This window comes from Brassica napus, chromosome A4 (genome assembly GCF_020379485.1).
Source record: "Brassica napus cultivar Da-Ae chromosome A4, Da-Ae, whole genome shotgun sequence".
NCBI lineage: Eukaryota > Viridiplantae > Streptophyta > Magnoliopsida > Brassicales > Brassicaceae > Brassica > Brassica napus.
Window position 1 is genome coordinate 8,310,037 of NC_063437.1, and position 27,987 is coordinate 8,338,023.

The following is a 27,987-nucleotide window of genomic DNA, read 5'->3' on the forward strand; positions in this document are numbered from 1 at the left end:
ATTCATCCTGTCTTTGTAGATTTTTCCGACTTTGTATATCTCAGCACCATAAGATTCATTATCCTTCTCAACATAGACTCCAAATGTGAAACTTTGTCCAATCAAATCAGTAATAGCGTCTGGTATTAAGCTTGTGTCTTCAAGCTGTCAAAATAGAGTTATAGATTAGTTTTATTTCGTCAGTAGGATTGCATAAAATAAGCGCCATAATTGATTATAATATTTACCTCATCCCAGCTTCCATTCAACAACTTGACTGGGGATTCAGCAACAATCCCATTAGCCACCTTGTCTAGGATCATTATTTTTGACACAACAGTATCATCTTTGACCATCAAATGAAGCCAGAACCTACAGAGTTGACAGACATCAGTGATTCTTTTAACTGGTCAACATCAGTATAATGTAAAAAGCATGTCGTTTTTTTTTATTTCTTTAAGTCATACCTTGGTGAAACTTTCAGAACATAGTCGTTGCATGCCTCACACCACCAAATATGAGTGGTGATCTCAATTCCATTCACTATCTTATTCTTGGTTCCTGTTTTGATCACCCTTTTTTGGCATGCATCACAACCAAAGTAATACCAGGACCAATCCATATCAATTTCATAGACTGTGCAAGTCACTAAACATTTATCAACCTAAACAATAAAAAATAAAATGGTTTAAACCAATGTACACGGGCTATACATTGTAACATAAGTAAAATAGCGCGGGTAAACTGCTTACTTGAATTGATGCTTTCATTTCATAAATGTTTTTAGTGGGGGTATAGCAACCACTTATCACGCTGTCCTCGCTTATCTGCCTGATCAATTTGCTTCTTGATGTACTCTTGAATGTCCTCATTAATTTCATATGGCATTAGATTTTTGTCATCCCCAGTATCCCTTACAAAAATATACTCTCAAAGTTAGTATGATAGACAAATAACTACTGTAAAATAAACAAAAGATCATCCCCTTACATATCTTTAAATGCTTCTGCGTCTGGTATTGCAGGGTTGATGATCATTTGAGAAGCATCAAAAGAGTTAGAGATTTGTACTTCTCCTGTTGTGGATACGATTTAGTAGATTAGATATTATACAGGCTTATGTATATAATAATTGTTATTTTTTTAACGAAATCTATAGAAGTTCAAATATGCACCTCTGAACTTTCCAATTTTTGCAAACCTCAGAAGCAAAGTAACCAAACCATCGTCTTGATTGCAGGCAGAATGGAGAGTGTCGGTTAACTTGCCCCAAATACAGCATGGTATTCTTGAATCACTACCTCACAAGTAAAAAAAGCGAGGTTAGTCAAACTCTATGAAATTGATTATGTCACTCAAAAATAATTGATTGGATTGAATTTAGATGACAGAAAAAATTACTTGATATCTCTTAGGGTGAACTCTAGTTTTTTACGCTGGTTTCCACCAGCACATTGAATAGTTTCGACAGCACCACAATCCAAAACTTGGCCCAGCACATCTGTTTATAAAACATTGAAAAGTTATTAAATGTAGCAAGTACACAATTTAATTGCAGAAACTATCCATTACGTATTTACCTATTAGGTATTTTTCATCAAGAGTTCCAGATAGAACGCTTTGAAAATCGACCAAATTAAGAGATAAGTCATCATTCATGAAATTGGACCGACTAACGACTGTTGCTTGATTAAATGAAATCTTGTAGATATGGTTTGTTGTGCGATATGCTCCTCCAGCAGGCCTGACTTGGAAGTTTCTGATGTTGCGCCATACTCCAACCAGAAGAAGTCTTCCTTTACTCTCAAAGTAAGTCTTTTTGCAGCTTGCATGAATTTTATGACCCTTGTACATGTTACAATTAAATAAATTAGAAATATTAACATCACTTAATATCAATGCTCAAGTTACACAATTCTTTTAAAAAAAACACTATTCTATTGAAAAAGTTTGGATTGCTTACATTCTCATCAGCCAATACGAATTCCATGGTTTCCCCCCCCCCCCCGTGATTGATGTTTTGTGACCAGGAATGTAGAACCTTGACATGAACCATCTTAGTAGTGTGCTTTGGCTTCAAGTCGCTGAGGGCGGTGATGAGGACCGTCGATCGATTTTTGACCTCGTGTTCGTTTCTGATGCTCGTAACGCGTTTCTAAACCACAAGCCGTACCAAACAGCTCGTCTATAACCCTATGCTGGTACTCTGAATCTCTACGTTGCTGAAGGAAGAGGTTGTCTGGTCCATTGGCCATCTCACAGATGTCTGCTATCTTCTCTGGATATTTGTAGAACACGTCCATCCATAGCTCGTCTTGGCCTCCTGGGTCCATGAAAATACCAAATTCATCAGGTGTTAGATACCTATAATATGTATCAACTTCTTGCGTTAAAAATGGACCAGACGTGGAATTGTATCTTGTATTATACGGACGCGTTACATTACTCGGGCAAAAACACGGTAATTATGCGGGTAGCGTAGAACGTCACCGAGCAGGTCCAATTCACGGCAAGTGACCGTGGAGCGATTACGCGGACGTATAATCGTCTAGGCGCCCGAGATTTTGAACAGGGATATATATATATATATATATATATCAGAAATTAATAACCAACCCCCAGTCGTTTCATCAGTTATTGACTGACTTACTGAAGGAGTGAAGGTGTAATTAAACCTTAACAAACCTATACTTTTGGATTGAGTTTCCAATAAATAATCCAAAGGTACAAAAACAAATTATTTAACGGTCAGTTATTTAAAATGAAAAAGGAAACAACTTGGCTTTTAACAAAAAGAAACGAAATAAGGAAATAACGATCAATAAATGATCGTTTTACAAAAAAAAGGAAATTTAAAAAAAACTTGCAAAAATAAGGAAATAAAGACCTAGTTTTGCAACATCGCTCTATATATATATATATATATATATAGCTCACTCGTTCCCCAAGGATTTCAATCTCAAAGTCTCTCTCTCCCTCTTAAGACCCAAAAAAAATCATCATCTTTCTAATACGGAATTATTTAGGGTTTATTGTCGTTTGAATCTTCTTCTACTATTGCCATGGATATAGAAGAAACTAATATAATTGAAGTTGAAACGAAGGTGATGAATCTAGCGCTAAACATGGAGTCTATGAACATTCTCTCAATCCGTGTACACAATCTGATTGAAGATTTTACCGAAGACGTGATTTTACATATAAGATCACGTTACATCCGCTTGGAGCCACACGGCTTCACGCCAAGTCATATCTCTGAACTCCTTCGTGGCCAACAAGTTGATGAATCTCAACACATAGGTGAAAAGATCGCTAATGAAATCAATCGTTCACTTAGCAATGATAAAACTCTCCGAGAGCCTGTCTTCGTGAACGTCGAAGTTGAATTCGTCAAAGAGAGGCGTTTGGTTGTGCCGTCTGATGTTCCTGCTTCGATTGAAGTTTTACAGAGGTTGGTGGAAGAACATATAGTGGATTTGAACGGAAATAAAGAAGCTATGTGTTCAATTTGCATCGAGGATTTGTCCAAGAGTCAACAAAGCATCATTGAGATGCCTAACTGTTTGCATATGTTTCATCAAAACTGTCTTTTTGAGTGGCTTGGTCGGAAAAACTCGTGTCCGTTGTGCCGGAGATTCGTACGACCTAGGAATAGGATCAAGAAACAGAAACTCGAAAACGTTACAGCTTCAGGGGTTTCGATTATGTTGCGAATTGTTGACACTCATCCTTATGTTAATTAGTTCTTATAAGATGAAATTGTTTACAAGTATCATGAATTATTGACTGACTTACTGAAGGTGTATTCACTATATAATCAGATCACAATTAGATTTTTTTTTTTTTTAAGGATTGTGATGATTAATCCTTAGCAATTCCAACATCGTTGGTTGGACCAATCTTAAAAGTAATATACAAATAACACACTATATTACACATAGAAAACTCAAGTTTTTTTTTTTTTTTTTTTGGTAAAATTAGAAAACTCAAGTTGAGATCAAAAGAGTGTCAGATGGACTGGATCTCATCTTCACGTTCTCTCCTCTTCCACCTTTATCCTCTTTTTCGTATGGCATGAACTGTTTTTTCGTTTCTTCATCTTGACTTCAAAAACGCTTGTTTGAATAGGTATTTCTGCTTAGAATATTAACGGAGAACATCCTTGCAATCACCACATAACCAATCTCCGTAATGCGTAATGCCTTATTCGTACACAATATTGCGAATCATTTTCCGACAGGTTTTCGTCTATCCAGTACTTGAGCTCATGCATGCTTAGTTTTATTAAAAAAAACTGTTTGTGTAATCGAAAAGGAAATTGTATTTTGGTGATATACATAATCAAATTAAATATATTAAGTCTTTCACTATATACCACAAATCGAGATGTTACAATTCATTCTCTCTCTCATCAAACGCAACATCCTTATCAGGTGAACCTACACATGACTAAAGTACGACTAACTCTGTAGATGTGTAACTTAATCAATTTTATTAAGTCTTTTACTATCAACCGAGATGTTACAATCCTACTCGGAAGTGAATTGATCAGCCCTTACCATTCAAGAAAGAAGCAAAAAAAAGGACACTATCCCTAAGGTGTTTTAACACTTCCAGGATTTGAGGTATTTGTTTAGAGATGTATGAACTCTATATGAGAAGGCAAAAGGACTGCCTAACTAGACAAAATATAAAACGTGAACGAGTGGGAGACAATCCCAATCGTATAGGAGAAAACAGGACAGGATGCCATATTCCAAATCATTATGGGACGATAAAGCGGTTTGGTTTGGTTCTGTATCAAGCATAGGTAGAATCACAAGCTGGAGAGGATATTTACAACAATTGTTTTCTTCTTTCTCTAGGAGAATATAGAAAAAAAAATGGATTATATCTACTACCGGATTCAGATGCCTATTAATTAGAATCTCAATAGCTAAACCATAATAAACCGAACTTGTACAAAAAAGAAGAGATTCTTCTGGGTTGAATTCGGGTACAGCTATCCTTCTTTTTTTTCCTTTTTCGGTAATGTGAATAATTAGTTAACGTTCGTATTTTAGAAAAAAAAGGAAATAGTCAATGAATCATCGGTCTTTAAAAAAGGAAATAACCAAAATATCCTTATATACTACAGAACACTCATTCGGGAATCGATTCTCTTTTACTATCTGTCTCAACAATCTTCGTCTTCTTTACTTTCGAAATTAAGGTTTATCTTTCTTTCTTTTTGCCATGAAAACAGAATCTGATACACCGAAAGCCTACACGTTGGTGGCGAACCTACCTAAAATATTCACGAACACAGTCGAGATCCTCTTACAAGAACTCATCCAAGACGAAACAGGAGTGGTACAAGTTTTAACATCGGATAACATCAACCTGAACCCAAGCGGCGGCTTCACGCCGCATCATCTCTCTCGACTCCTTCGCGACGAACAAGTTCCCGAGTCTCAGTTTCTAGGTCAAAATATTGCTCTTGATATCAGTCGCGAACTTGCTAATGAAAATTCCCTTAGAGAGCCAGCTTTCGTATTCGTCACTGTCAATTTCATCAGAGAGACACGTTTGGTCTTTCCACCTGATGAACCTACTCCGTCGAGAGGTGCTTCCGGTGAAGTTCTCCAGAGGTTAGCCGACGAACAGAGAGTTGAACTCAAGAAAAACTAGATTCAGTGTTCGATTTGTATTGAGGATTTGTCCAAGAGCCATGCAAAAATCATTGAGATGCCTAAGTGTTTGCATAAGTTTCATCAAGATTGTCTCTTCGAGTGGCTTGGTCGGCAAAACTCATGTCCCTTGTGCCGGAGTGTTCCTTACGGCTTGGATCAAGAAACAGAGTCTTAGAAAAGATATCAGATTAGGGCTTGGAGTTTAGAGATCGGCTTAGGGTTTTTGAATGATTTCTCACATTAATTGGGTATATGATTGGAAATTTTGTAACTTTCTAGTATAAAAGTTGAAATATTTGTTCTAATACCTCTCTTGATCTTATTGCAGTGTAACATATATGTTACATGTAACTGAAAGTACATATTGGACTTGTTGGTTCTTTTTCACTACTTTCATAGTCTTACATTTTCATCCATCATTGTTGCACTCATACTGTGTACTGAAAATTTCATACATACATCTTCAATCAATAGTCCCTTTCTCTGATCAGTAAGCATATGATCAGATTCCTCATATACTACTCTAGCTAGTAATCATCGATCCTCTGTGAAACAAACATCCTCCAGCTGCAAAACATTAATCAAAAAAAGGTTTCAGAGCTATTGCCGGATTAACAAATATGGAAAAAAAGGTTCTAACTGAAACAGAACAGACCAGAAGGTTCAAACTTGCCATCCATCATCTCTGAAGAACCTGCAGTCACTAACAAATTTCATACTTTGGTAGAAGAGAACCCTATGTCATAGAAAACTCAAGTTCAGCATCAACGGTCTGATCTTAGAAACCGAGCCGGTTACAAAACATTAATTTTTTAGATTTAATTCCAAACCAAGCAAATCAACTGTCGGTTAACCGCTAAACAATAACAAACCGAGCTGGTTAGCAAACATTTACTTTTAGATTTAATTCCGGTACAATAAACCCCAAATTGTGAAAAAAAGGAAACAACAAATCAACGGTCGGATCAATATAGAGTTTTAGAAAAAAGGAAATAAAACATCCCTCTCTGTCTATATATATGATTCACTCATTCATTCTGTCATTCACCCTTTAAGAAATCGATTCTGGTATCTCTTTCTCTGGTTAAGATAAGCAATCTTCATCTTTATCACATCTGAAATTCGGGTTTGCGTCCTTCTTCTTTTTTTCTGCGGCCATGGAGACAGAAACTAATGACACAGTCGAAGTCAACACGTTGGTGTCTAACCTAGCTCAAAACATGGAATCTACGAACACAGTCTCGATCCGTCTACACGAACTGATCCTCGAAGACGAAAGTGGAGTGGCAACACATTTAGGATCATATCGCATCTGCTATAAGCCACGTGACGGCTTCACTGCAAGTGATCTCTCTCAGTTCCTTCACGAACAAGAGGTTCCTCATTCTCAACAATTAGGTGAAGTAATCGACGGTGAGATCAATCATTCGCTTGCTATTGATATTTCTCTTCGAGAACCTGTTTTTGTAACAGTCAATATCAATTTCATACAAGACAGGCGACCTAAGGATCTGAAAGAACGTTCAATAGCAGTTATCAAGAGATTACTGAAAGAACAGAGAATGGAACCGATGGATCTGAAAGAAACAAGTGATATTAAGTGTTCGATTTGTATTGAGGATTTTTCGGACAGTCACGAAAGCATCATCTGGATGCCTCAATGCAAACATGTGTTCCATCAAGGTTGTCTCTTTGAATGGCTTAGTCGGCAAAACTCGTGTCCCTTGTGTCGGAGTACTGTTCCTATGGAAGATCAAGAAGCAGAGAATCAAATAATGGATTGTTCATAGACTAGAAGTTTCAGGGTTTTGAATATTTCGTTTGACATTGACCTTTTTTTAGATAATTTTTTACTTGCAGTTATTCATCAGAAGCATAACTTTGTTTATGGATTAAATTCTGAATAAGATAAAAAAATCTTCATTTTTTTACTTGAAAACAACAGGTTACTACTTCGTTGTATAATGTGCATATTGATGGCTTGTTGACTCTTATCTCTACTTTCATGTTTCTGCAGTTTGATCTTCCTGTTTGATGCATTTGTCTCTTGAGAATTTTTCATTATTATATTGCCTTGCCTGCATTTGAATTGGATACTGCAGATTCCATACAACATCTTCTGATCCACGATCGCTTGTTCTGATCCTCAGCGACGATCATATGTTCTTCTTAACAGATGAGATATGCCTAGAGCTCAGTTTTGCTTGTTTATCTTTAACAAAAACATTCTTCAGCTGCAAAAAGTTAAAAGATAAGAAAGGTTCTGACTGAAACAGAACAGACATCAGACATGAAGCTTCAAACTTTACATCATCACTGAAGAAATCTACAGCCACATCTTTTGGTATAAAATTTGAATTTTTTCTTCAGTTGTAGTAATATAACGTTGTTATGGAAAAAACCTTTCTTTATGAATTTCCCAACATATGAAGTGGTGTAGCCAATAAAGATTGAGACAGAGATATATATATTTTCTTTGTTAAAATATAATGAAGAGGATGAACTGCAACAACAACTAAATAGTATCATAAAAACTGAGTGAGTGACCTGAGACCACCATTAACGCGAGATCTTAGGAGAGGTGCTTAGATTATTTTGTAATTAAAGAAAAAGAAAAATGACAATTATCTGAAGCAGCGACGCTTAATTAGGAGAAGGAAGCGCCGGGTCTTAAGGGACACGTGTTACAATTAGAGAGAGTTTGGTCTGAAACTCCTTTCTCTCTCTCAACGAGCAAAGAGATGATTCACTACTCCTCTTCTTCTTCTCGGTTGATCTCCTCCTCAGCAACACCAAAGCGTCTCTCTTTTCTTCTTCTCCATATTCTTTATGTTTCATTCTTTCTTAAATCGAAAAACCCTTCAATTATAATTGGATCTGTTCTTCAAGAAGAGGATAAAAGTCTGTATCTTTTCGCAGTGAATCCTTCTTCAGCAACAGGGTCTTGGAGTTTTCTACGAAATTTGATTTGGGTTTTCGTTTTTTAGGTTGAATTGGCAAAAAGGGCCCATCTTGTGTTCGATGATATTCCCCAGAGAGAAAAGGCGAAGACTTTTTTGTATTTGGGATTTTTGTGTTGTTTTGTGGGAGGGAATAGAGAGAGATGGCAGGTGAAGATTGGATAGAGCTCAAGTTTAAATTCGCTGATGGCCTAAAGGTAACATATGTTCCATCGTTATGTTTGCTTGTATAAAAAAAACTTCATATTCTTTACTTCTTGTTTCTGCCTTTCCATCATTTTCTTTGTTTCTGTAATGTTTTAATGTCTACCGAACGTTTTATTGGCTTAAGTTATTAGGTACTGAACTTTGTAAATTTGAGAATTTAACAGATAATTAAAAGGTTATACTGTGGCAAGAAGATTGATGACCGAAGTTGTGTATTGCTTTTCGCTGTTTAGATGTTTTGTAACCTTGTTTAGAATTTTCTTGCTGCTTAAGGTTGTGTTGGGACTGAAGTTTTCAAGTGTTTCTCTCTGTTTTGATAGACTCAGAAAACATTCCTAAGACTCTAAATGATGTGAAGCTCATCAATGCCGGGAAGATACTAGACAACAATAGGACACTGGCTGAATCAACGCTTCCCGTTGGCGAACTTCCCGGAATGGTCATCACTATGCATGTTGTTCTTCGCCCTCCTACTTTAGACAAAAAGAGCCGTAAATGTTTCTTTGCCTTCCTCCTATGCTAATATAAAAGCAGGCTTCCTTTGATTCTCTAGTTGCTTGTGATTATGGTATTCAGATTCCAAACTTCCATGTTTTGCAAATGGTTTTATACATATATTCCTATAAATTTTATCTTAAATAAAACAATGCTTAATTTTTTTTAAGAATCTCAAAATAAGATACTTGCATTGGAGGACAAAAATTTAGAGGTATCTTATTTAAAGTTCTTAACACACATTTATTACTAAAAAATGATTAAGCACCCCATTAGGGGTGCTAGGGATAATCATGCTCTGAAGATGTTAATCGATTTAACTTAAATAAAAAGTGCAATTGTTTGTGTCCTGAATTTTCATCCAACGGTTGAAATAATCGATATCCACGATAGCATTGTACTCCGGCCCGTAGGTCACACTGACCCCTCTTTCGTCTTCTCCAATGTTCTGGATAGATGATAAAAAACAAGATAACAAAGAACTGTCTAGACTCTTACTCATTTCCTCTCGTCATATACTATATATACACAAGTTTGTTTTGGAAATAAGCTCCGCTAAAGAAGAAAAAAGAGAAGAAAACAAATGGCGGATGGAATATTCTGGTATCCATTTCGGAGATTTCGTGAATGGTCAGGAGGATCAACGGCTCTGATTGATTGGATGGAATCTCCAAACGCTCATATCTTCAAAGTTAACGTTCCAGGTAAAAATAAATAAACAAATTATTATTATTTGAAATTTTCACTAAGGGTATGTGTCAAATTCATGATAAGTAATGGTGTGTAATTTGGATAACTTATTCTGGTAATTTAAAACAAATTTGAGGAATTTTACGACACTCAGTTTTAATTTTCAAAAGTTTAGTGACAGTTTTTTGTTTTTGTAAGGGAAAATCGAATATAATAAAAATGGTTCAAGAGACTAGTATACATACAATTATGTTAAAATTAAATGATGTCTGCAACTACGCTCTTCTTGTTTATCGAATTAATTTCATTTTAGTTTTAGAGCTTAAAAAGTTAAAATTCATATTTTATTATGTTTTTCAGATAGTTTTCTTCTATGATTTAGGGTTGTTCTTTTATTTTAGACTATTTTCTTAACCTAAACAACATTCCATGGATTATTTTGTTATTAGGATACAATAAAGAAGACATAAAAGTGCAAATTGAAGAAGGAAACGTTCTAAGCATTAAAGGAGAAGGACTGAAGAAGGAAGAAAAAGAAAAGAAAGAGGATTTGGTGTGGCATGTGGCGGAGAGAGAAGCTTTTTCCAGTAAAGGAGAGTTTCTCCGACGGATTGAGTTGCCGGAAAATGTGAAAACCGACCAAGTAAAAGCCTACGTGGATAACGGTCTCCTCACGGTGGTCGTTCCCAAAGACACATCACCCAAATCCTCTAAAGTACGGAATATCAATATCATTAGCAAGCTCTGAAGTTTATACCGGTGTGAACCGGCTTTTGGTTTTCATTAGCCTAAAGTTTGAATAAATGTAGACTGTGGAGTAGTAGTACTTAATGAATCCGACAAGACTCAAAACCAAACCCCGTGTAATTGAGTTTTGGTTTTCATGAGCCAAAAATTCAAATCAAAATGGGCTTTATACTTCATAAATTCATGTATTAAAGTTTGATTTAGTACTGTAAACAAACGCTTATTAGATCTCAAACCAAAGATAAATCATAAATCAAACGCTTATCGATTTACATCGCTAGTAAGGCTCTGAAGTATAACTGAATTAAGCAGGTTGGTTTTCATAAAGTTTGTACAAAATTGGATTATATTGTTAGGAAATCCATTTGGATCACGTTTTTGAATTTTCAGATTTAGCCTCGTTAGTTTTGTTATAGTTTTACATTTTAGGTCCTATTCGGTTAATAATATTTCAGGTGCAAGTACAATTTATAATTATGTTTAAAACTTATTTAGAATCCAAACTCATTTCGTTGGTTAATTTTTGTTGATGCTCAAGTCTTTTATATATCAGACTAGGAACACATGTAATTAAATATTTAAGGTGTTTATTCAAGTTTTGAATATCTGAAGAAAAGAACTGAATCAAGTCTAACCTTATAATATTTTAATATTTGAAATACTAAACATATAAAAATTTTAATATTTGAAAAACTGATACGACACAATCCAAATATTTATTTGTCATTAGTTTAAAAATTCGAATATATCTGGATCACAATTATATACTTATATATATTGTTTAGTTTTAAGTAACATATCTATAATATATTTAAATTATATGAAAATATCTAATTTATTTGAAGATAGCTACAAATAACATTTTGAAAATAGCCAAAGTATTCGAAACACAGAAAATATTTGAAATACTTACTTGATTTCCACCTAAATATTCAACAAACCAGTTTTATGTCAATTTTAGGTACTTAGTCTTATATTTTAATTTATACTAGACTTTGATCCGCAGACCCGCGCGGATATTTGTTTTATTTTTATAAATCAAATATGATTGGTTATCCTTTTCAAATATATTTATACGATGTTGGTATTCATTCGGATTTGGGTCTCCAATTTGGTTTGGTTCGGATTTATTTGGATTGTGAGTTTTTGAGTTTGAAGATTTCAACCATATTGAGGTATTTATAAATTTTGGTACAAGTTTGGTTCAATCTCTGTAAGTTTGGTTCAAATTCAGATAACTCGTAAAATATTTTGTAAAAGTTTAAAATTTTTATATATTTTAGTTTTTCCAAATTTCAAAATATAATTAATATATAACATATGAATTTGAATAATATATGCCAAAATATTTAAGTTTCACGTAAAATTGTTTTTTTTTTTTGTCAATGAATAATTCATTGAATAAGGTTCTAGCCAAATGACTAGGGAAAAGGTAACAGGGTATAATGAAAAAAGGGAAACAAAACCAACATCAGTAGATACCATAAAAAGAAAGAAACATCACGTAGATGAAATAGGTAATCAAAGCCTTCCTTGGCTAAACCTCCTGACCATTCAACTTTTAAGTTTCACGTAAAATTGTTTTAACGTGAATATTTATATATAGAATTAATATATATTTTAAATATTTTGGAGTTTTGAATATTTTTTACCTATTTTAGATTGGACAATTTCAAAATATCTTATATATTTTTGATAATTTTGTATATTAAATCTAAAAATAATTAATATATTTAAATATATGAATATGATTCAAATATATTCAGACTCGTAATATTTCAGATTGAATATATACAATTAGATGACCCAATGATATGGGTTGCGTTATATATTGGAAGATTATAGCGACCACAAAATAGAATATTCTTCTTAAAAAAAAGAAATATAATGATTTTATTGATCCAAGTTACTATTTACGTATATAACAGTTAGATATTTAGGGATCTTATGGCCTATAATCATTGCTTATAATGAAAGCCTAGTATCTGCAAATATATCGTATCTATAGGAAATATTAACCAAAAAGGAATTATATATTAATGGTGAGTCACAGCAATTATACGTATCAATAAAATAAGTAAATCAAATTGAGTTAATTTGATAATTTAATATGAATGGTTTAAGTCAGTGGCATGTAATGGTAATTATTGTGGAAAAGCGAGGGTTAAGTATAAAATATACTTTAGTTTTAATAGATTAAAATACTTTATATTATTTTTATCTTTCGAGTTTGAGAATTATAGGTATATTTGGGTTTTTTTTAAAGTTCATATAATTTAAATGGATATCCAAATCCAAAATTTGCAATGATCCCAACCAAATTTAAGCAAATGCTACTCCTACCTATTTAAAATCTATACTACTAAAAGAGAATGAATCTTAAAAAATCTACTTAAACAAGGTTGTTTGGACCATTTCATTAGACTTAACTATTTTTTGGTCTTACCTTATATTTCTTTAACTATATGAATATTTTACCTATTTAAATGAACTCATTTATTATTCACTCATAATCTATTATATAATTACTCTAACAATAACTCCTCATGAATATATGATAGATTATTCAAATATGTTTACACATGACGTGATCATTACCAGATATAGTTCAATTAATAGTATAAAAATTTCAATGGTTAAGTTATTTTAATATAGGTTGTAATGGAGAATCCTCTGCTGTATAACAATTTGTTTTTCATTTTTACGTGAATTGGAAACTAAAAACCTTAATGTCAACTATTCAACTATAAACATTAATTTGATTAATTACATGCAATCAATTATTAAGATTTGATCTTACATTCTTATATATGAATTAAATGATTAATCTTATCATAAAAATATCAAATGGTTCTATACGGGTTGGAGATTTAAATGGAATTAGTAAAAAACATATTGGTTTGAATATAACATATTTATTTACTTTACAAATTCTAACAATGCATATGATACGTTCTATTGAATTTTCACAAATGTAAAATATCTTAGGCTTTAAATCGGATAGTTTAGGTTGTTTGGAAAAAAAATATAGGATAAATAATTAACTATTAATTATTTGAATAGAAATATTCGAGTCATTAATATTTTTTTTTGCATAATTTAGTTTATAAATAGTATTTTTAGGATATTTGGTTATTTAGAAGTTAAATATAATTAATATTTCTAGGAATATAATTTATATTTTAAAAATTTAAGTACTCATTTGGTTTTCAGTTCGATTTATTTTTTTTTTTCAAAAATATAGAATATATTTGGTTATTTATGAAATTCAGATTAATTTTGTTTTGTTTCTTTTTTCAGTTTGATACGGTTCAGTGCACCCGGTAAATGTACACAAACTTATACATTATCTTATATAGAAATTATTTGAAAAAAATATATTTAATTTTGAAAATAAACTCGCGCTTTCTAAACGCGGATCAAAATCTAGTATTAATTTAAAATTTTAGATAGGATTTTTTGGATTTGAGTTTTTAGATTATCTGTTATGTAGCTAATTGTCATCCACTAATATACATTTACATTTCCAATCGAATACTAATTATCAATCAAAGTTCATATATGGGGTTTCAGATTTTTTCCAGACCTAATGTTTCATATATCAAGAAGAACACAGAGAGATCAAGACCATAAAAAGGATTAAGTTCGGTTAAATGTTTTTGTTAAGTAAGTCTAAAACCATACATTCAATCTACCAATAGGATGTTCTCAGCTTTTTTTTGGTCCTCGCTCTAATCTAATCGAGCCGGTTAATTAACTTTATGAGGATTGTTTGACCGTATACTACAACAAATCACGTGCCCTTACGGCTGATAAGTATTAAACTGAATATTGTAGGGCTTTACCCCGAAAGGAGCCCTTCCAGAAATTCTCGAAGGCCCAAGACAAGCTTAGGCCCAGGAGGGGGTTTGGAAATAGTTTTCAACCAGCAATAGACGCGCCTCGGTTAGTACCTCATTAGCTGCGTCATTGCCCCAAGCGCAAAGATAATTACTAAAAGACAGAAGGCCCTTTTTTTATACGGAAGCGAAACAAATCAGCTTGACATTAAGTTCCGATGTGGGATGTTTCTCTTTTACACACCGTGCCGTTTGCGAATTATTTTATTATTTAAACAACTTGCTGGTCTCTTGCGAGCTTGAAACGTCATAAAAGAACGATCTCCCCATCACCCAAATCCTCCAAACCCCCAAAAATCAAGCTCTTAGGATTAAACCGGGTTTTGGTTTACCTGTGAAATAAAATTCGTCAATTTACTTCGCAAATCCAAGTAGTGTGCTTACCAGTATTTCAAATGATTTCACGAATTGTAAACACGATTCTATGATTAGGACCCAAAAAAGCAAACCAAAATGCTTACAAATTTAATATAACCGGATTAAACCGGTTTCTGGTTTTCTTTATAAACCTAAAGGTTGCATAAAATTGGACAGTGTAATTCAACAGTTCAACTAAGAGTATGTTTACCAAAGTTCAACATTTGAAAATACTGTATTTTCAAGCAGTGTAAACAAGATTTAACCCAAAAAGCTGAAGATTTACTTTATCAGAAAGCTTTGGCTCTAACTGGAGTAAACCAACCGGGTCTCTTATTTTCACAAGTACAACAAGCATATGCTTAACAGAATGTATAAAAGGAAAGTGTTTTTCTGTAACTCTGAAGAATGTAAAACAAGGTTTAAGATAATAAGATGAAGAAGAGCAAGAAGAAACCAAAAGCTAGTGATTTACATATCTGATTGATTCTCGACAAATAAACAACATCAAGAAACCAAACACACAAAGCCTGTCTCCTCCTCTGCACCGATGAGATAGATGAACTCGTTGGCTGTCTGCTGTTTATTTAGCGGTTCTGGAGTGCTTAATGAGCCAATCAATTACTGCATCGATGTTTATCGAGTCCTTACACGAGATCATGTAACAACAAACCTCTCTGTCTGCTACGGAATCAAGCCCTCTGCATCAAAACAAACCAGAGTCATCCTCAAAGTCAGACCGGTCTCGAAAGAGTTGTTCCCAGTAAAAACTTACAGTTGATCAACCAAAGCTGGCTTGGAGAGAGCTTCAGACTTATCAATCTTGTTGCCTAGGATCAAAAGAGGAATGCCGTTCAAGGACGGTTTCGTTAACAGATCATGCAACTCACTTCTTGATATCGGTACACTGTCTCGATCTGCAGCGTCAATCACATACCTGCAAATATTATCAACACAATACATCAAGATTTGTCTAACAAATAGTAAACTTCAAGGATATCGGAAAAGGATATAGTTACACAATGGCGGAAACTCCACGACAGTAACGCTCCCACATGGTACGGAACCTTCGTTGACCTCCAAGATCCCAAATCTTGATGGTAACGTTTCCTTTAGTGACTTTCCTCATGTTAAACCCCACTGTTGGTATCATATCTTCACTGTAACCTCCAGTCTTTGACCAAATCCAAAGGAAACAAGAACCGGTTTAATCCCATAACACACTACCTATGGACTGAAAGAATATGGATTTACTCACAGCGATGGCATTGACAAGAGAAGTCTTTCCAGCATTCTGAAGGCCAACGAGTGAGAGCTCCATCTCTTGTTTGAAGAACAAGCTGGCAAAGAGCAACCAACATTAAGCAAATACTGATTCGGGTTGAAATTATAATTCAATACTAAAAGAGAAACTAATGCACAAGAACATCTAAATGAACAGTAGATTGGTTAATGAAAAATTAACTCATACAATGTTTATGTAACAATAAAGAATACAACCCAACAAAACAAAGAAACTCAAGAAAAGTTGTAAGTTTCTGAAACAAAAGCAACACAGTTTAGTTGACTCTTTATGAGATAACTGATTAATTATAACTACACCAACTACTTCACTTAAACCAACTTGATTAACAAAAGAGATGAACTTTATACAAAATCTCAACACAAGGGGTACAGAGAGAAAGTATTACCTCCTGAGCCAGTTTAGAAGCGAATCCCATAGACCCATCTTCCAAAGAATCGATCTTTTCGACGGTTAAACACTCGGATTATTATCTTAGCCCTAGTTCGATTGTGTTGTTTCTGGGTAAAAATGAGAGAAGCAGAGCGAAGAAGAATCTGTGACCTTAAAGGGTAAATATATATATATATATTTTGGCGGTTTGTGAAAAACGGTGTCTCCTCAGTCTCTGTCACGCTTTTGTTGCTGCCTTACATGTCACATATTCATCATTTTTCTTTGTTTTTTCTTTTCCCTTCGCACAATAATTCTCAAACCAGGAATCTAATGTAAAAAGCCCTTCTTACGACGGCCTAATATCAGCCGTTGGATGGATCGAATGTTTTGGTTTTAGTGTGGTGAACATGACAGAGAATACACCTCTTCCGATATTTCCGAATTCTGAACAAAAGGCCCATTATTTACTTAAGTAGATAGGAGGCCCAAATATTGGTTACACTGATTTTGTTTGTCCTATAGGGGATATCCAGCGGATGGTTGGTTTCATTTTTTTGACTAAAAGTTCAGTTTTCTTAAAACAAATTGAATTCGTTCAAAATGAATTAAAAAACAAAGCAACATTTACTATAGTGGTTTGCTTCATTTTCTCTTTTCTAAAATGAATATTGCAAATAAATTTCATTTTCAATGTATCATCAATTATTAAATAACACCTTGCAATTTCATTTTTACTAATGTTACTCAATTTCTTTTTGCTAAATTTCAGTTTTTTTTAAACAATAATTCAGGGTAATTATTATTAAATATAAATTAATCATTATTATCTATAAAATTATTAAATAACATAAATAAATAGACAAATAATATTATATACTATATTATTAAATATAAATTAATCATTTCTTCTATAAGTGATTTACAAAAGTGTTTAAATGTAAAAATGAGTTTTATTTATTTTTGATTTTTCAAAATTGAGTTAAAAGTTCTTAGGAAAAAAATCTATGTTGTTATATATAAACATCTAATTAGATGAAAATATTGATTAAGATTTTGAAAGTAGTAGGATAATATTAATTCATATATATAATTTATTTTGGTGGAAGAAAATAATAAGTAAAAGTTAACAATCCATTTATGATTTAAATAATCTTGTGAACAATATATCTCCAGTTTTAATTAACACCGTTTATTGCTTCACTAAGCAATAATAAAGTAGGATTGGAGCAAAACATTCTTACAAATGAAGCAAAAAGTGAAAATATGAATTAAGGCTGAAGATGGTCTAACGCTTTCAGATGCCAAATTGAGTGACCATGATATGATATGGGATTAATCAGAAATTATTTTACAAGTTTTCACACATGTTTTAGTTTATATAATTTGATGTTGATTGAAATCCTTAATTATTTGCTTTGACTGGCTCTTATTATCATTGGCTATAAAAGTTCAAGTACCCAAAAATATTTTTTTATATATTATTTGCTTTTTAATGAAGAATAATTGTAAATTTTATTTCATCTTTTTTTCATTTAGGTTAGAAAATTCGGCAACTCTCTAAATAACAGCCGCTTTAATCATTTGCATTGTTTTTTTTAACTCAAAACTAATAGATTTTGCTTAGATTATTGATTTTAAACTTAAAAAGAGAAAAAAAAAAATCAAGTTCGTTCAAAGTTTTTGATCTTTCAACATAAATTAAGGCACATTGCAACAATACTTGCTTGCTTAACGGTTCTGTTTTTGAGTTCTATATGGTGCTTATAATGATAAAAAATTATATAATATATAAATAATGATGTGTCTTTTTAATAGTAGAATAAATTCAAGAATTATTACTTCTTAGAAGATAAAAAATAGATCAGATCTTAATATAGCTCACATGACTATGAAATCATTCATTTTGGATCCCTTACAATTTGATTTTCTATAAATAAACTTTAATTTTAAAAATAAGTAAAATGTCTTTTAAATCTACGAAGTTCAAGTTATTTACTAACATAGCCACTCATATCTAAACCAATTTTTCTAAACAAAAAACGACCTGATTTCTAAGCTTAAACCCCAATTCTCTCTCCTATTTCAGATCTCACACACGAAAAACTTTCCCTCTCCAATCACACTTCCAACAATGGGGTTTTTGCCAAAACTAACCCACAACTTGATTTTAACCTCAAACCTATACCCAAACTTGAATCAAATGCAAAACTAACCTAAAAGCCTAGTGAAATTACAGCTCAGTCCCTTGTTACCAAACAAAAAAACAGAAGCCATTTTTACGAATATAACCCCAATAAATCGTCTGAGTCGTCTGAGATGTTGGAAGTCGTCTGGACGACTGAAGTTTAAGTCGTCTGGTACCAGTTTATTTTAAAAATAATTTATAAATCTTGTAAAAAAATATTTTGATGCGAGAAAAATAAAAATCAAGTAATTATAAACAGTTTTAAGTGATATAAAATAAGATATGATAAAATTGATTTGTTTTGAAGATAGATGAGTGGAAGTAGTGAATCATGAAATACTTTGGTTTAGGAGTTTGGCAAACATATGTTGTAGTATTGTATGTATTGTTAGGATTAGATTTTGGAAAACTAAAATGTTTTTTTCAAAAATTAGTTTTCACCTATATGTGTTTATTTCTGTGTATAGTAAACACTTTTCAAGTTTGATTTGATTTTATGAAGTGTTTAATTAGATAATTAAGTTTAGGGGTTATGTTTAGGGTGTGGACGACTTATATTTCAGTCGTCTGTTGAATAATTTACTCGGACGACGTATATTTCAGTCGTCCACATCGTGCCGAACCTTTAATTTTACCAATGTACGTTTTAACCTAACCGGATCATTTACCAGACATATAAAAGCTAGTTTAGGGGTTATGTTGAGGGTCTAGACGACTTACATTTCAGTCGTCTGGTGAAGAAATTAAAACAGACGACTTACATGTAAGTCATCCAAATATTCCCGCCTAAAATTTTTTTTAAAAATTATTTTTCCGCTTAAATAATTTAAACCAGACGACTTACTTGTAAGTCGTCTGGAAAGTTTTCTATTTTAGTTTCCCGCTAAAAATATTTATTTCCCGCTAAAAATATTAAACTCTTCTAGACTCGTCTGTTTTAATTTCTTCACCAGACGACTGAAATCTAAGTCGTCCAGGAAGTCGTCTGAGTCAAAAATATTTAACCTAATTGGATTTTTTGTCTCCCTATATAAAGAAAAATTTACACATTCTCTCTCCTCATCTCAAATGGCTGCAACAAAAATGTAATATTCATCATTCTAAAACTCTCTAACCTCTCTCTAATCTCTTTGACTTGAAAACACCAAACTTTATATGAATTTTTCAGTTTTGTCTCATGTATTTCTTACTAATCTATCTCTTTTGCAGGTTTTTAATCAAATGGTACTCATCTTCCACTAATTTAAAGGTAGATCTATTAATTTTAGATATGTATTTTTGTGTGTTCTATAAATGTAGATTTATCTAATCTTCCACTCATTTTCTCTATTTTTAAGTCATTTGAACGTTTTTGGAAATGCAGGTTTTTCAGATCTGGATTTGATATGCAGGTTTTTCAGATCTGGAAGACTTCTGGGACGACTTACCTGTTAGTCGTCTGGAAGTCGTCTGGTCTTCTTGGAAGTCTTCTGACAAAGTCGTCTGGACTTCCAGGAAGTCGTCTGGACTTCCAGGAAGTCGTCTGGACTTCCAGGAAGTCGTCTGGACTTCCAGGAAGTCGTCTGGACTTCATGGAAGTCTTCTGACGAAGTCTCCCTTTGATAATAGATCTGAGCGTTTTGGTAAGTTCTTATGTCTGATTTTTCTTCATTTGGTAACTTCTTGTTGTATAAAGTTCTTACTTTTTTTCCGAACTAAAACTCTCCAAACCCACTCTAATCTCTTTGACTTGAAAACACCAAACTTTATATGAATTTTTCAGTTTTGTCTCATGTCTTTCTTACTAATCTATCTTTTTTGCAGGTTTTTAATTAGATGATACTCATCTTCCACTAATTTAAAGGTAGATCTATTATTTTTAGATATGTATTTTTGTGTGTTCTGTAAAGGAAGATTTATCTAATCTTCCACTCATTTTTTCTGTTTTTTAAGCCATTTGAACGTTTTTGGATATGCAGGTTTTTCAGATCTGGATTTAATATACAGGTTTTTCAGATCTGGAAGACTTCTGGGACGACTTACCTGTTAGTCGTCTGGAAGTCGTCTGGAAGTCGTCTGGACTTCTTGGAAGTCTTCTGACAAAGTCGTCTGAAGTCTTCTGACAAAGTCGTCTGGACTTCCTGGAAGTCGTCTGGACTTCCTAAAAGTCGTCTGGACTTCCTGTAAAGTCGTCTGGACTTCCTGTAAAGTCGTCTGGACTTCCTGTAAAGTCGTCTGGAAGTCGTCTGAACTTCCTAAAGTCTTCTGACAAAGTCGTCTGAACTTCCTGGAAGTCGTCTGGACTTCTTAAAAGTCGTCTGGACTTCCTGGAAGTCTTCTGACAAAGTTTTCTTCCATATCAAGTGGAATCCAAGCTTGTCTTTGTAGAGGAATGATCTATAATAGTTTTGTTTGTGATATGTTTTGTGAATTGCATGTCTACTCTTTTAGTTCTGAAGTTTTTGTAAAATCAGTAATAATGTTTTCCAAGATGTATTAAATGTGCTAACAATGTGTTTACACATTTACTAATCAATGAAATAATAGACTTCAGTAGCTTTTTCTTATCTTTGGATCTCTCATATACAATAATAAACTCCAATGTCCTTTTTCTCATCTTAATAAATAAGAATGTTGGTAGCTTCATATTGATACAACATTTTAAGAAGCATTTTAACCCTTCTTCCAACTCATAACAATAGTCATCATTATTGTCTATAACAATAATACTTAAGAGATGGAAACAAACAATAGTAACTAGTCAAAGCATATCATATTTTTTATAAGTTTGCGTTGAAAAACTTAGTCAAATTTAGTAAAACTAAGGGAGAGAACATATTTTGTAAATATGAGTTTTACATATCTTGAAGTTACTTATCACTCTTAAAAATACAAGTTATTCAAAAACTAACATAGAAGACTTAAAAACTAGCGGAGAAGACGCGGACGACTTCGATCTAAGTTATCTAGACGACTAAACTATACGTCGTCTGGTCAACGCAGAGGTTATTTTTGCAATTGACTTTGAAATTTGTTATTTCGGACGACTGAAAGTTAAGTCGTCTACTATTGTTTGGTTAAAAAAAAACTCCAAAAAAGCTAGACGACTTACATTTCAGTCGTCATAGGTTAGTTTTGCATTTGACTAGATTATTTCAGAAGTTTGACTTTTCTGGACAACTTAGATTTCAGCCGTCTAGTGAAAATTAAAATAATAATATTTTTTTAAAAGTTGACGACTTACAGTTAAGTCGTCATAGGTTAGTTTTGCAATTGAAAAAAAAAACTTCAAGATTTAATTATATACAGACGACTTATAATTCAGTCGTCCACGAGACGACTAAAATGTAAGTCGTCCAGGATTTACGAGGTTTGACCAGAATCTCGGAAAAAAATCCTGGACGACTGAATTATAAGTCGTCTGTGTATAATTAAATCTTGAAGTTTTTTTTTTTCAATTGCAAAACTAACCTATGACTACTTAATTGTAAGTCGTTTACTTTTTAAAAAATATTATCATTTTAATTTTCGCCAGACAACTGAAATGTAAGTCGTCTGGGGAAGTCAAACTTCTGAAATTATCCAGTCAAATGCAAAACTAACCTATGACGACTGAAATGTACGTCGTCTAGGTTCTTTGAAATTTTTTTTTGAAACCAAACAATAGTAGACGACTTAACTTTCAGTCGTCTCAGGTTACAGATTTCAAAGTCAATTGCAAAAATAACCTCTGCGTTGACCAGACGACTTCCAGGTAAGTCGTCTACAGCCAGACGACTTCCCAAGTAAGTCGTCTGACGAACAGATCTGGAAGAAAACTTGATGTCATACCTTAAATTGGTGAGATAAGTTCCTTAGCATACATAAGGCTTCTCCAAGCACACATAATCACAAACGAAAGTCACCCACCCAGAATCGTTAGCTTCTATGACTTTATGAACCATAAAAATTTTAGAATCAAAATCTTGGGTTTTTTTATCTCATTGTGGAGAGAAAGTGAGAGATATGTTGTGTTTAGTTCACAAGAATGGAAAATAGAAGAAGGGTAAATCGATTTTGGGAGCATTAAGAGCTTCAAATTGGTTGTTCATGGTGGTTGTGGTATTGATGACAATGACAATCTTGTAATTACTTGAAGATGATGAGGATGAGAGAGTAAAAATGTCATTTTCGAAAAAAAAAAAAAAAATTGATGGCATTTTCGTAAATTATATGAACTTGTGGGGTGAATAGGGCAAAACCAATTTTCAAAAAAAAAAGGAGGTTAGTTTTGTATTTGACTTTAAGTTGTAGGTCAATTTTGCAAAAACCCCTCCAACAATCCATCCAAATTCAGATTGATTTTCATATCTTTTATCTCCATCTCCTCCGTCCTCTTATCCACAATCATCATCTCCTCCATTTTCGTATTCTCCATCCCATAATACTTTGAAAACATGATATTCACCGAAAAGAAGAAGAAAAATAGTGATCCAACAAAAATGGATCAACACATAATCATCCTCAATCAATTCTAAACTCATATGAAACCAAATTTCATCTTCAATATACGAAAATTTTGACAAATAAAAATGTAGAGTATTACTAGTATAATTAAAACTAGTATAACTAGTACAACTAGAATGAGTTATAGTACAATTAGAACATGCATAGATAGTATAATTGGTACAACTACCACACATAACTAGCAAAACTTTACAATTAATATGGTTGTATTTGGTATTTGTTTTCAGCGTGCGAATGATGCTATAAAGAGGATGATATAAAACCAATGAAACATATTGGTCTAATGTCCTCTACCTGGATGTGTCATATTAATAGTTTATTTTCTATAATATTTGATTTGAATAATGATTTGTGTTTTCATTTGTACCATTTCCGTAAAATTCATCTTCATCTTTTTTGCTCTCGAAGCCGGAAAAAATATAGTAGGTTCATATATGTTTTGTAGTATCCTACATGATCCATTCGAGTATTTTTTTTACATCTTATATTAGATATGGATCTAGTTTTTCGGTTTGGGTTCGGATCTCGGATTCTTGATTTTATGCAATATCCATCACGAGGCCGAAGATGATGTATATATAAATACTAATATGCAATATTGGAGCGGATATTCACACTTAAAAATGTTAGGTATTTATTAAATTGTTTCATTTCTAATGGATATTGGATATTAGTATTTGATTTGATTTAGAGTTATAGATATTCATATTTTCGATTCATATCGAAATGAATAACGAATCGTGGATATTTTTTCCACCTAATTATATCTAGTGTATGTTCAGGAACCATAAAACGCGCACGAGACAAGATGTATCCAAGAAACATACAAAACCATAATTATCTCAACATAAATAATACTTACGTAACAAGGCACACATACTTCTCCCGATGGTTACATCAGAAACATATAATGAAATAATTACACATGCATCTCGTTCGAGGAGTATATAACAACACATTTGTTTAGTCATTTTCTTCTCCAACAAAAACTATACTAATAATTGTTTTTAGGGGCAGGAGCAGGAGAATGAGAATGAGACGAAGAAGAAATAAGAGAAGAGAAAAGTTGATCGGCTAAGATTTGATTAGCTGAATCGGACGGATGGAACGCGTCCCAGAAAACAAAGTCTTTACGGTTTTTGCACATCTTTGAATTGGGAAGACAAAGCCCTCCAACACTCGTGTCCACGTTGCAACACGACGTGTTCGCTACCTTAAATCCTGCGTTTATTGTAAAATTGCGTTCGTGTAATTGAGTAAAACGCAAACTAGGACTTTACAAGAATTAAAAAAAGAAACAAAACGCAAACTACGACTTCATGAGACATGAGGTAAAGAAAACAAAACGCTAAATATTGATTTTGGGACAATGAGTAAAATTACCGTAGCGCGTGGGGTTGTCAATGAGATCGAGAACGGCTGGATAAGTGTCGGCAAACGCAAATTTAGCTCCGGGAAGGCGTTTGTTGAGATCTTCTAGAAGCTTCTTTGTTCTTGTATTAAATTCCATTACCCATTCGTTGACACGCTTGAGGCACATACCTGTCTTCGATTTTACTCTCTGTGATGGGATGCAGCCTAATGGACCTAGCCCATGAAATATAACCTTCCTCGCTCCTAGTTTGTATATTGTCTGCTTCCCATCATATTTCATGTATTAATATAATTAACCAAATAACTCGAATGTAATACATTAGTTAACTGAACAGTAGACATGTGTTTTGAGAATGATAATTTATCTGATACCAAAAGTCATTTAAAACTAAACTGGTGTCGTAAAATGTGAGCAAGATTTTATATATTGAAGACCTGCAAAACCTTTTCTATGGATTATTCACATTTTTGTTTTGACAATTTTTACTTGGTTATTTATCTAAAATTTGAAGTTTTATATTCCTTTACGAAGTTACTATATATGAATATCCCTAGTTTTAATGCTTGTCAAACTAGATAAAATATTCATGAATATTACAAAAGTTAGAGTTTATTAAAAACGGGCACAAAAACAAAAACTTCAGCCATGCTTTGAGAAGACTAACCATAGAATTTGGGAAAATACAAAATGGGAGCTTTGTATTTTGGATTTCAGAAAATGAAGCAGAAGTAGAAGTTGGTTGGGATATATACCGTGAGTTGATTGTCTAGGGTTGAGGTCAATAGTTCGACAAATTCATCATGTGTATATTGCTGCCCATCTGCCATAAATGGCTGCAAGAAATTGTTTACGTAATCGTTGCTTCCTATATATTTAAATTGTAAAGAGAGAAATTATGTTAATGATGATTGTGATTAAAATACTTCTTTTAAAACGAAAAGGAGAAGAAACTACAGAACCAAATTAAGTGGTCTAATTAAAAGCTATACCCAAGCCAATGAAGTACATGGCATCATTAACATGCTTGTTGGCAGCTCTATCTCCAATTTTCGCCCTAATAACCTCTTTAGTTTTCTTGAAACAATTAATTTGATCATCAAACGTCAACCGTTGGATCTGCTCGATCACAATAAAACTAAAATTTAAATAACTGAACTTTATAGAATTTATAGAAAAGAAAGAGAAAGATAAGAGTAAATACAAAATAGAGGCCAGTTTCGTTGAGGATTCCAGCTCCACCGGATGCGTAATTGATACCGTTCAGAAATGCGTCATCGTTTCGTGATAACGATAGATATGGTGGGGGTGATGGGATCCCAAGCTTCGTAGCTACAATATGCATATCAATGTCTTTGGATGTTAGTGTAAGTAGAAATATTTTCACACCTAATTAATCAAATCAAAAGTAGATTTGGTTCTATTAAAATAATATTTACTTATTTAATTAAGCCGAAATCAAATACCAAGTTCAACTGAAAATAAATCTGATATCGATTCAGACCTTACTCTAAATCTATTCTATTAAAACGGCAGTTTGACCCATTGATAAAAGTAGGATCCAACAATTATTTTTTTACTTTACCTCCTTCAAATAATAAATCATATATTCCCTAACTGCAATACATATTTTGTAACCACCATGTACACAACGAAAAGGAAACGACTGTTATATCTTCTAAACTCCTATTTTAAAGGGATAAAACCTAAGCATCGACTTATATAAATATGTTAAAGCCTAGAAAAATATATTTAAACTCCCATCAAAATATATTTAAACTCTCATTTTTGTAAAAAACAAACCACCACACAGAAAAATACAAAAATTACTTTTCTGTTTTTAAAGTCCGATTTTAAAGGGCTACTACGTATATGGAAACAAATCTGGAATATAAATATATTTTCTATTTTTTTTGTTACTCCTATTTGTTATCTAATTAATTCTGAGTATGTATTTAACAAACAAGAATATTCCAGAAACAGAGCACATGATGTTAAAATAGGTTTAACAGGGTTTGAGTGGACTTTTAATAGAAATAAATATTTCATAGAAACTCATTTAGTTTTACGGATTTAAAGTAGATTATTCAATTAAAAAATATTTATTAAATATGATTTAACTTAAACTTAGTAAAAACCATAGTAACTCATTTACATATATAAATATATATGTATGTATATATATAACCAACATAATATATTAAAATTACTCTTTTCAAATATTTTTCAAAAGGTTTTCGATGCGGGTTGGATTTTGATATTAGTTTTTGGATATAACACTTTAAGAACCATTCGAATATATATGCGAAGTCTAATAGAGTAAGAAATTTTGATTTTCGGGTCGATTCCGAATCAGATTTTTTTGGATACGGATATTCTTGACTAATATGTTAGGTAACTATTTAGAAAATATAATATGTTGCAAATTTTAAGAATATAGTTTAAAAATAATTTCTAAAATGTATATGGTATAATGTATAGTTATGCAACTTGACATATTTAATATAGTTACCAAAAATTATATTAAAATATATTAATATTAAACACAAATATAATTACAAAAAATAACACAAATATAAAAATTAAATATTCAAAAAATTAAAACAAAAAAAATACCCGCCCTTTCAAGGGCGGGTCAGAATCTAGTAAAACCATTAAAATAGAAGTAAAAAAAAATTATTTTAAGGTAAAAAAATCAAAGTAGAAATGGGTAAAAGAATTGAACTATATATCTATATATACATATGTATATTTTAGTATAGATGGCCACATCTACATGAGAACTAAATACATGCATGTGTACATCTTTATATGCATAGGTATATGAGGGAAAGAGGGCGTCTGTACATATGATATCCCCGATAGTCCGACCGTTGGTGAATCTTCCGGTAGCTTGGCCCCCGGAGAAATCAATTCCATACCATGGAAAGTCTGATCTCGCCAGCGAATATTGCAAATAATTGTTGTTACCTACTTCGGTTAATGAGTCGCCAAATATATAGGTTATAAGCGACGTCGTTGAGGCTGATTGTGCAGCCACGGAGGAGGAGATGACGGCCACGAGAGCCAGCCTTAGAATCATCATTGTGTTTTGGGTTACTTAATGTATTTTAAAGTTTGGACAGAATATGTGTGATCGAGTGTTGAAAATATATATAGTGATGATGGGTTCAATTTTATCCATTTAATTATATTATATTGGTCATGCCCATTACAGAAAGTTTGTATATGTTAGGTGATTATTTTCTTAACTAGAGAAGTT

The 27,987-nt window shown here is 32.7% G+C and overlaps 5 protein-coding genes, 1 long non-coding RNA gene and 1 other non-coding gene across 10 annotated transcripts; 4 read left to right on the forward strand and 3 right to left on the reverse strand.

The window, feature by feature from the left end:
- The first annotated feature begins 1,200 nt into the window (after positions 1–1,200).
- LOC125607881 lies at positions 1,201–1,866 on the forward strand. Its single transcript, XR_007338921.1, has 2 exons — positions 1,201–1,300; positions 1,687–1,866. It is a non-coding gene; the product is annotated as an uncharacterized LOC125607881 (long non-coding RNA).
- A 714-nt stretch (positions 1,867–2,580) lies between these two features.
- LOC106450394 (E3 ubiquitin-protein ligase At3g02290-like) lies at positions 2,581–3,860 on the forward strand. The gene has a single exon (XM_013892041.3). The coding sequence runs from the start codon at positions 3,041–3,043 to the stop codon at positions 3,719–3,721; it is 681 nt and encodes a 226-aa protein (XP_013747495.3). The 5' UTR covers positions 2,581–3,040; the 3' UTR covers positions 3,722–3,860.
- Positions 3,861–5,213: 1,353 nt separating this feature from the next.
- On the forward strand, positions 5,214–5,648 carry LOC125608152. The gene has a single exon (XM_048778108.1). It carries the CDS (start codon positions 5,214–5,216, stop codon positions 5,646–5,648), a length of 435 nt encoding a protein of 144 aa, XP_048634065.1.
- A 229-nt stretch (positions 5,649–5,877) lies between these two features.
- Positions 5,878–10,948, forward strand: LOC106365889 (15.7 kDa heat shock protein, peroxisomal). 4 transcript variants are annotated; one of them, XR_001273544.3, is made up of 3 exons: positions 5,878–8,551; positions 8,638–8,807; positions 9,138–9,476. XR_001273544.3 is itself a non-coding variant. In XM_048777388.1 (3 exons), exons 2-3 carry the CDS (start codon positions 9,896–9,898, stop codon positions 10,748–10,750), a joined length of 420 nt encoding a protein of 139 aa, XP_048633345.1. In that variant the 5' UTR covers positions 8,106–8,807; positions 9,138–9,895; the 3' UTR covers positions 10,751–10,948. The 4 variants fall into 4 exon arrangements, 1 of the variants encoding a protein (XP_048633345.1); XR_001273545.3 differs by having other exon boundaries at positions 5,878–8,449; XM_048777388.1 differs by adding an exon at positions 10,452–10,948 and having other exon boundaries at positions 8,106–8,807; positions 9,138–10,016.
- A 3,638-nt stretch (positions 10,949–14,586) lies between these two features.
- On the reverse strand, positions 14,587–14,737 carry LOC125608476. Its single transcript, XR_007339368.1, has one exon. It is a non-coding gene; the product is annotated as a U4 spliceosomal RNA (small nuclear RNA).
- A 584-nt stretch (positions 14,738–15,321) lies between these two features.
- Positions 15,322–16,978, reverse strand: LOC106449458 (ADP-ribosylation factor-like protein 8c). Its single transcript, XM_013891215.3, has 5 exons — positions 16,697–16,978; positions 16,264–16,345; positions 16,025–16,179; positions 15,781–15,942; positions 15,322–15,706 (listed from the first exon to the last, which is right to left on the reverse strand). Exons 1-5 carry the CDS (start codon positions 16,732–16,734, stop codon positions 15,589–15,591), a joined length of 555 nt encoding a protein of 184 aa, XP_013746669.2. The 5' UTR covers positions 16,735–16,978; the 3' UTR covers positions 15,322–15,588.
- Positions 16,979–24,190: 7,212 nt separating this feature from the next.
- LOC106449459 (GDSL esterase/lipase At5g37690) lies at positions 24,191–27,943 on the reverse strand. Its single transcript, XM_048777389.1, has 6 exons — positions 27,573–27,943; positions 25,930–26,057; positions 25,718–25,844; positions 25,481–25,593; positions 24,737–24,986; positions 24,191–24,574 (listed from the first exon to the last, which is right to left on the reverse strand). The coding sequence occupies exons 1-6, from the start codon at positions 27,808–27,810 to the stop codon at positions 24,348–24,350; spliced, it is 1,083 nt and encodes a 360-aa protein (XP_048633346.1). The 5' UTR covers positions 27,811–27,943; the 3' UTR covers positions 24,191–24,347.
- Positions 27,944–27,987: the final 44 nt, after the last annotated feature.

Coding starts and splice junctions, on each gene's coding strand:
- LOC106449458 (XM_013891215.3), bottom strand. CDS start 16,734: ATGGGTCTATGGGATTCGCTTCTAAACTGGCTCAGGAG. Junction 16,346..16,696: donor CTTCTAAACTGGCTCAGGAG/GTAATACTTTCT, acceptor GCTCTTTGCCAG/CTTGTTCTTCAAACAAGAGA. Junction 15,943..16,024: donor CGTGGAGTTTCCGCCATTGT/GTAACTATATCC, acceptor TAATATTTGCAG/GTATGTGATTGACGCTGCAG.
- LOC125608152 (XM_048778108.1), top strand. CDS start 5,214: ATGAAAACAGAATCTGATACACCGAAAGCCTACACGTTGGTGGCGAAC.
- LOC106450394 (XM_013892041.3), top strand. CDS start 3,041: ATGGATATAGAAGAAACTAATATAATTGAAGTTGAAACGAAGGTGATG.
- LOC106449459 (XM_048777389.1), bottom strand. CDS start 27,810: ATGATGATTCTAAGGCTGGCTCTCGTGGCCGTCATCTCCTCCTCCGTG. Junction 25,845..25,929: donor ACGAAACTGGCCTCTATTTT/GTATTTACTCTT, acceptor GTGATCGAGCAG/ATCCAACGGTTGACGTTTGA. Junction 24,987..25,480: donor CCCTAGACAATCAACTCACG/GTATATATCCCA, acceptor GATGGGAAGCAG/ACAATATACAAACTAGGAGC.
- LOC106365889 (XM_048777388.1), top strand. CDS start 9,896: ATGGCGGATGGAATATTCTGGTATCCATTTCGGAGATTTCGTGAATGG. Junction 10,017..10,451: donor CTTCAAAGTTAACGTTCCAG/GTAAAAATAAAT, acceptor TTTTGTTATTAG/GATACAATAAAGAAGACATA.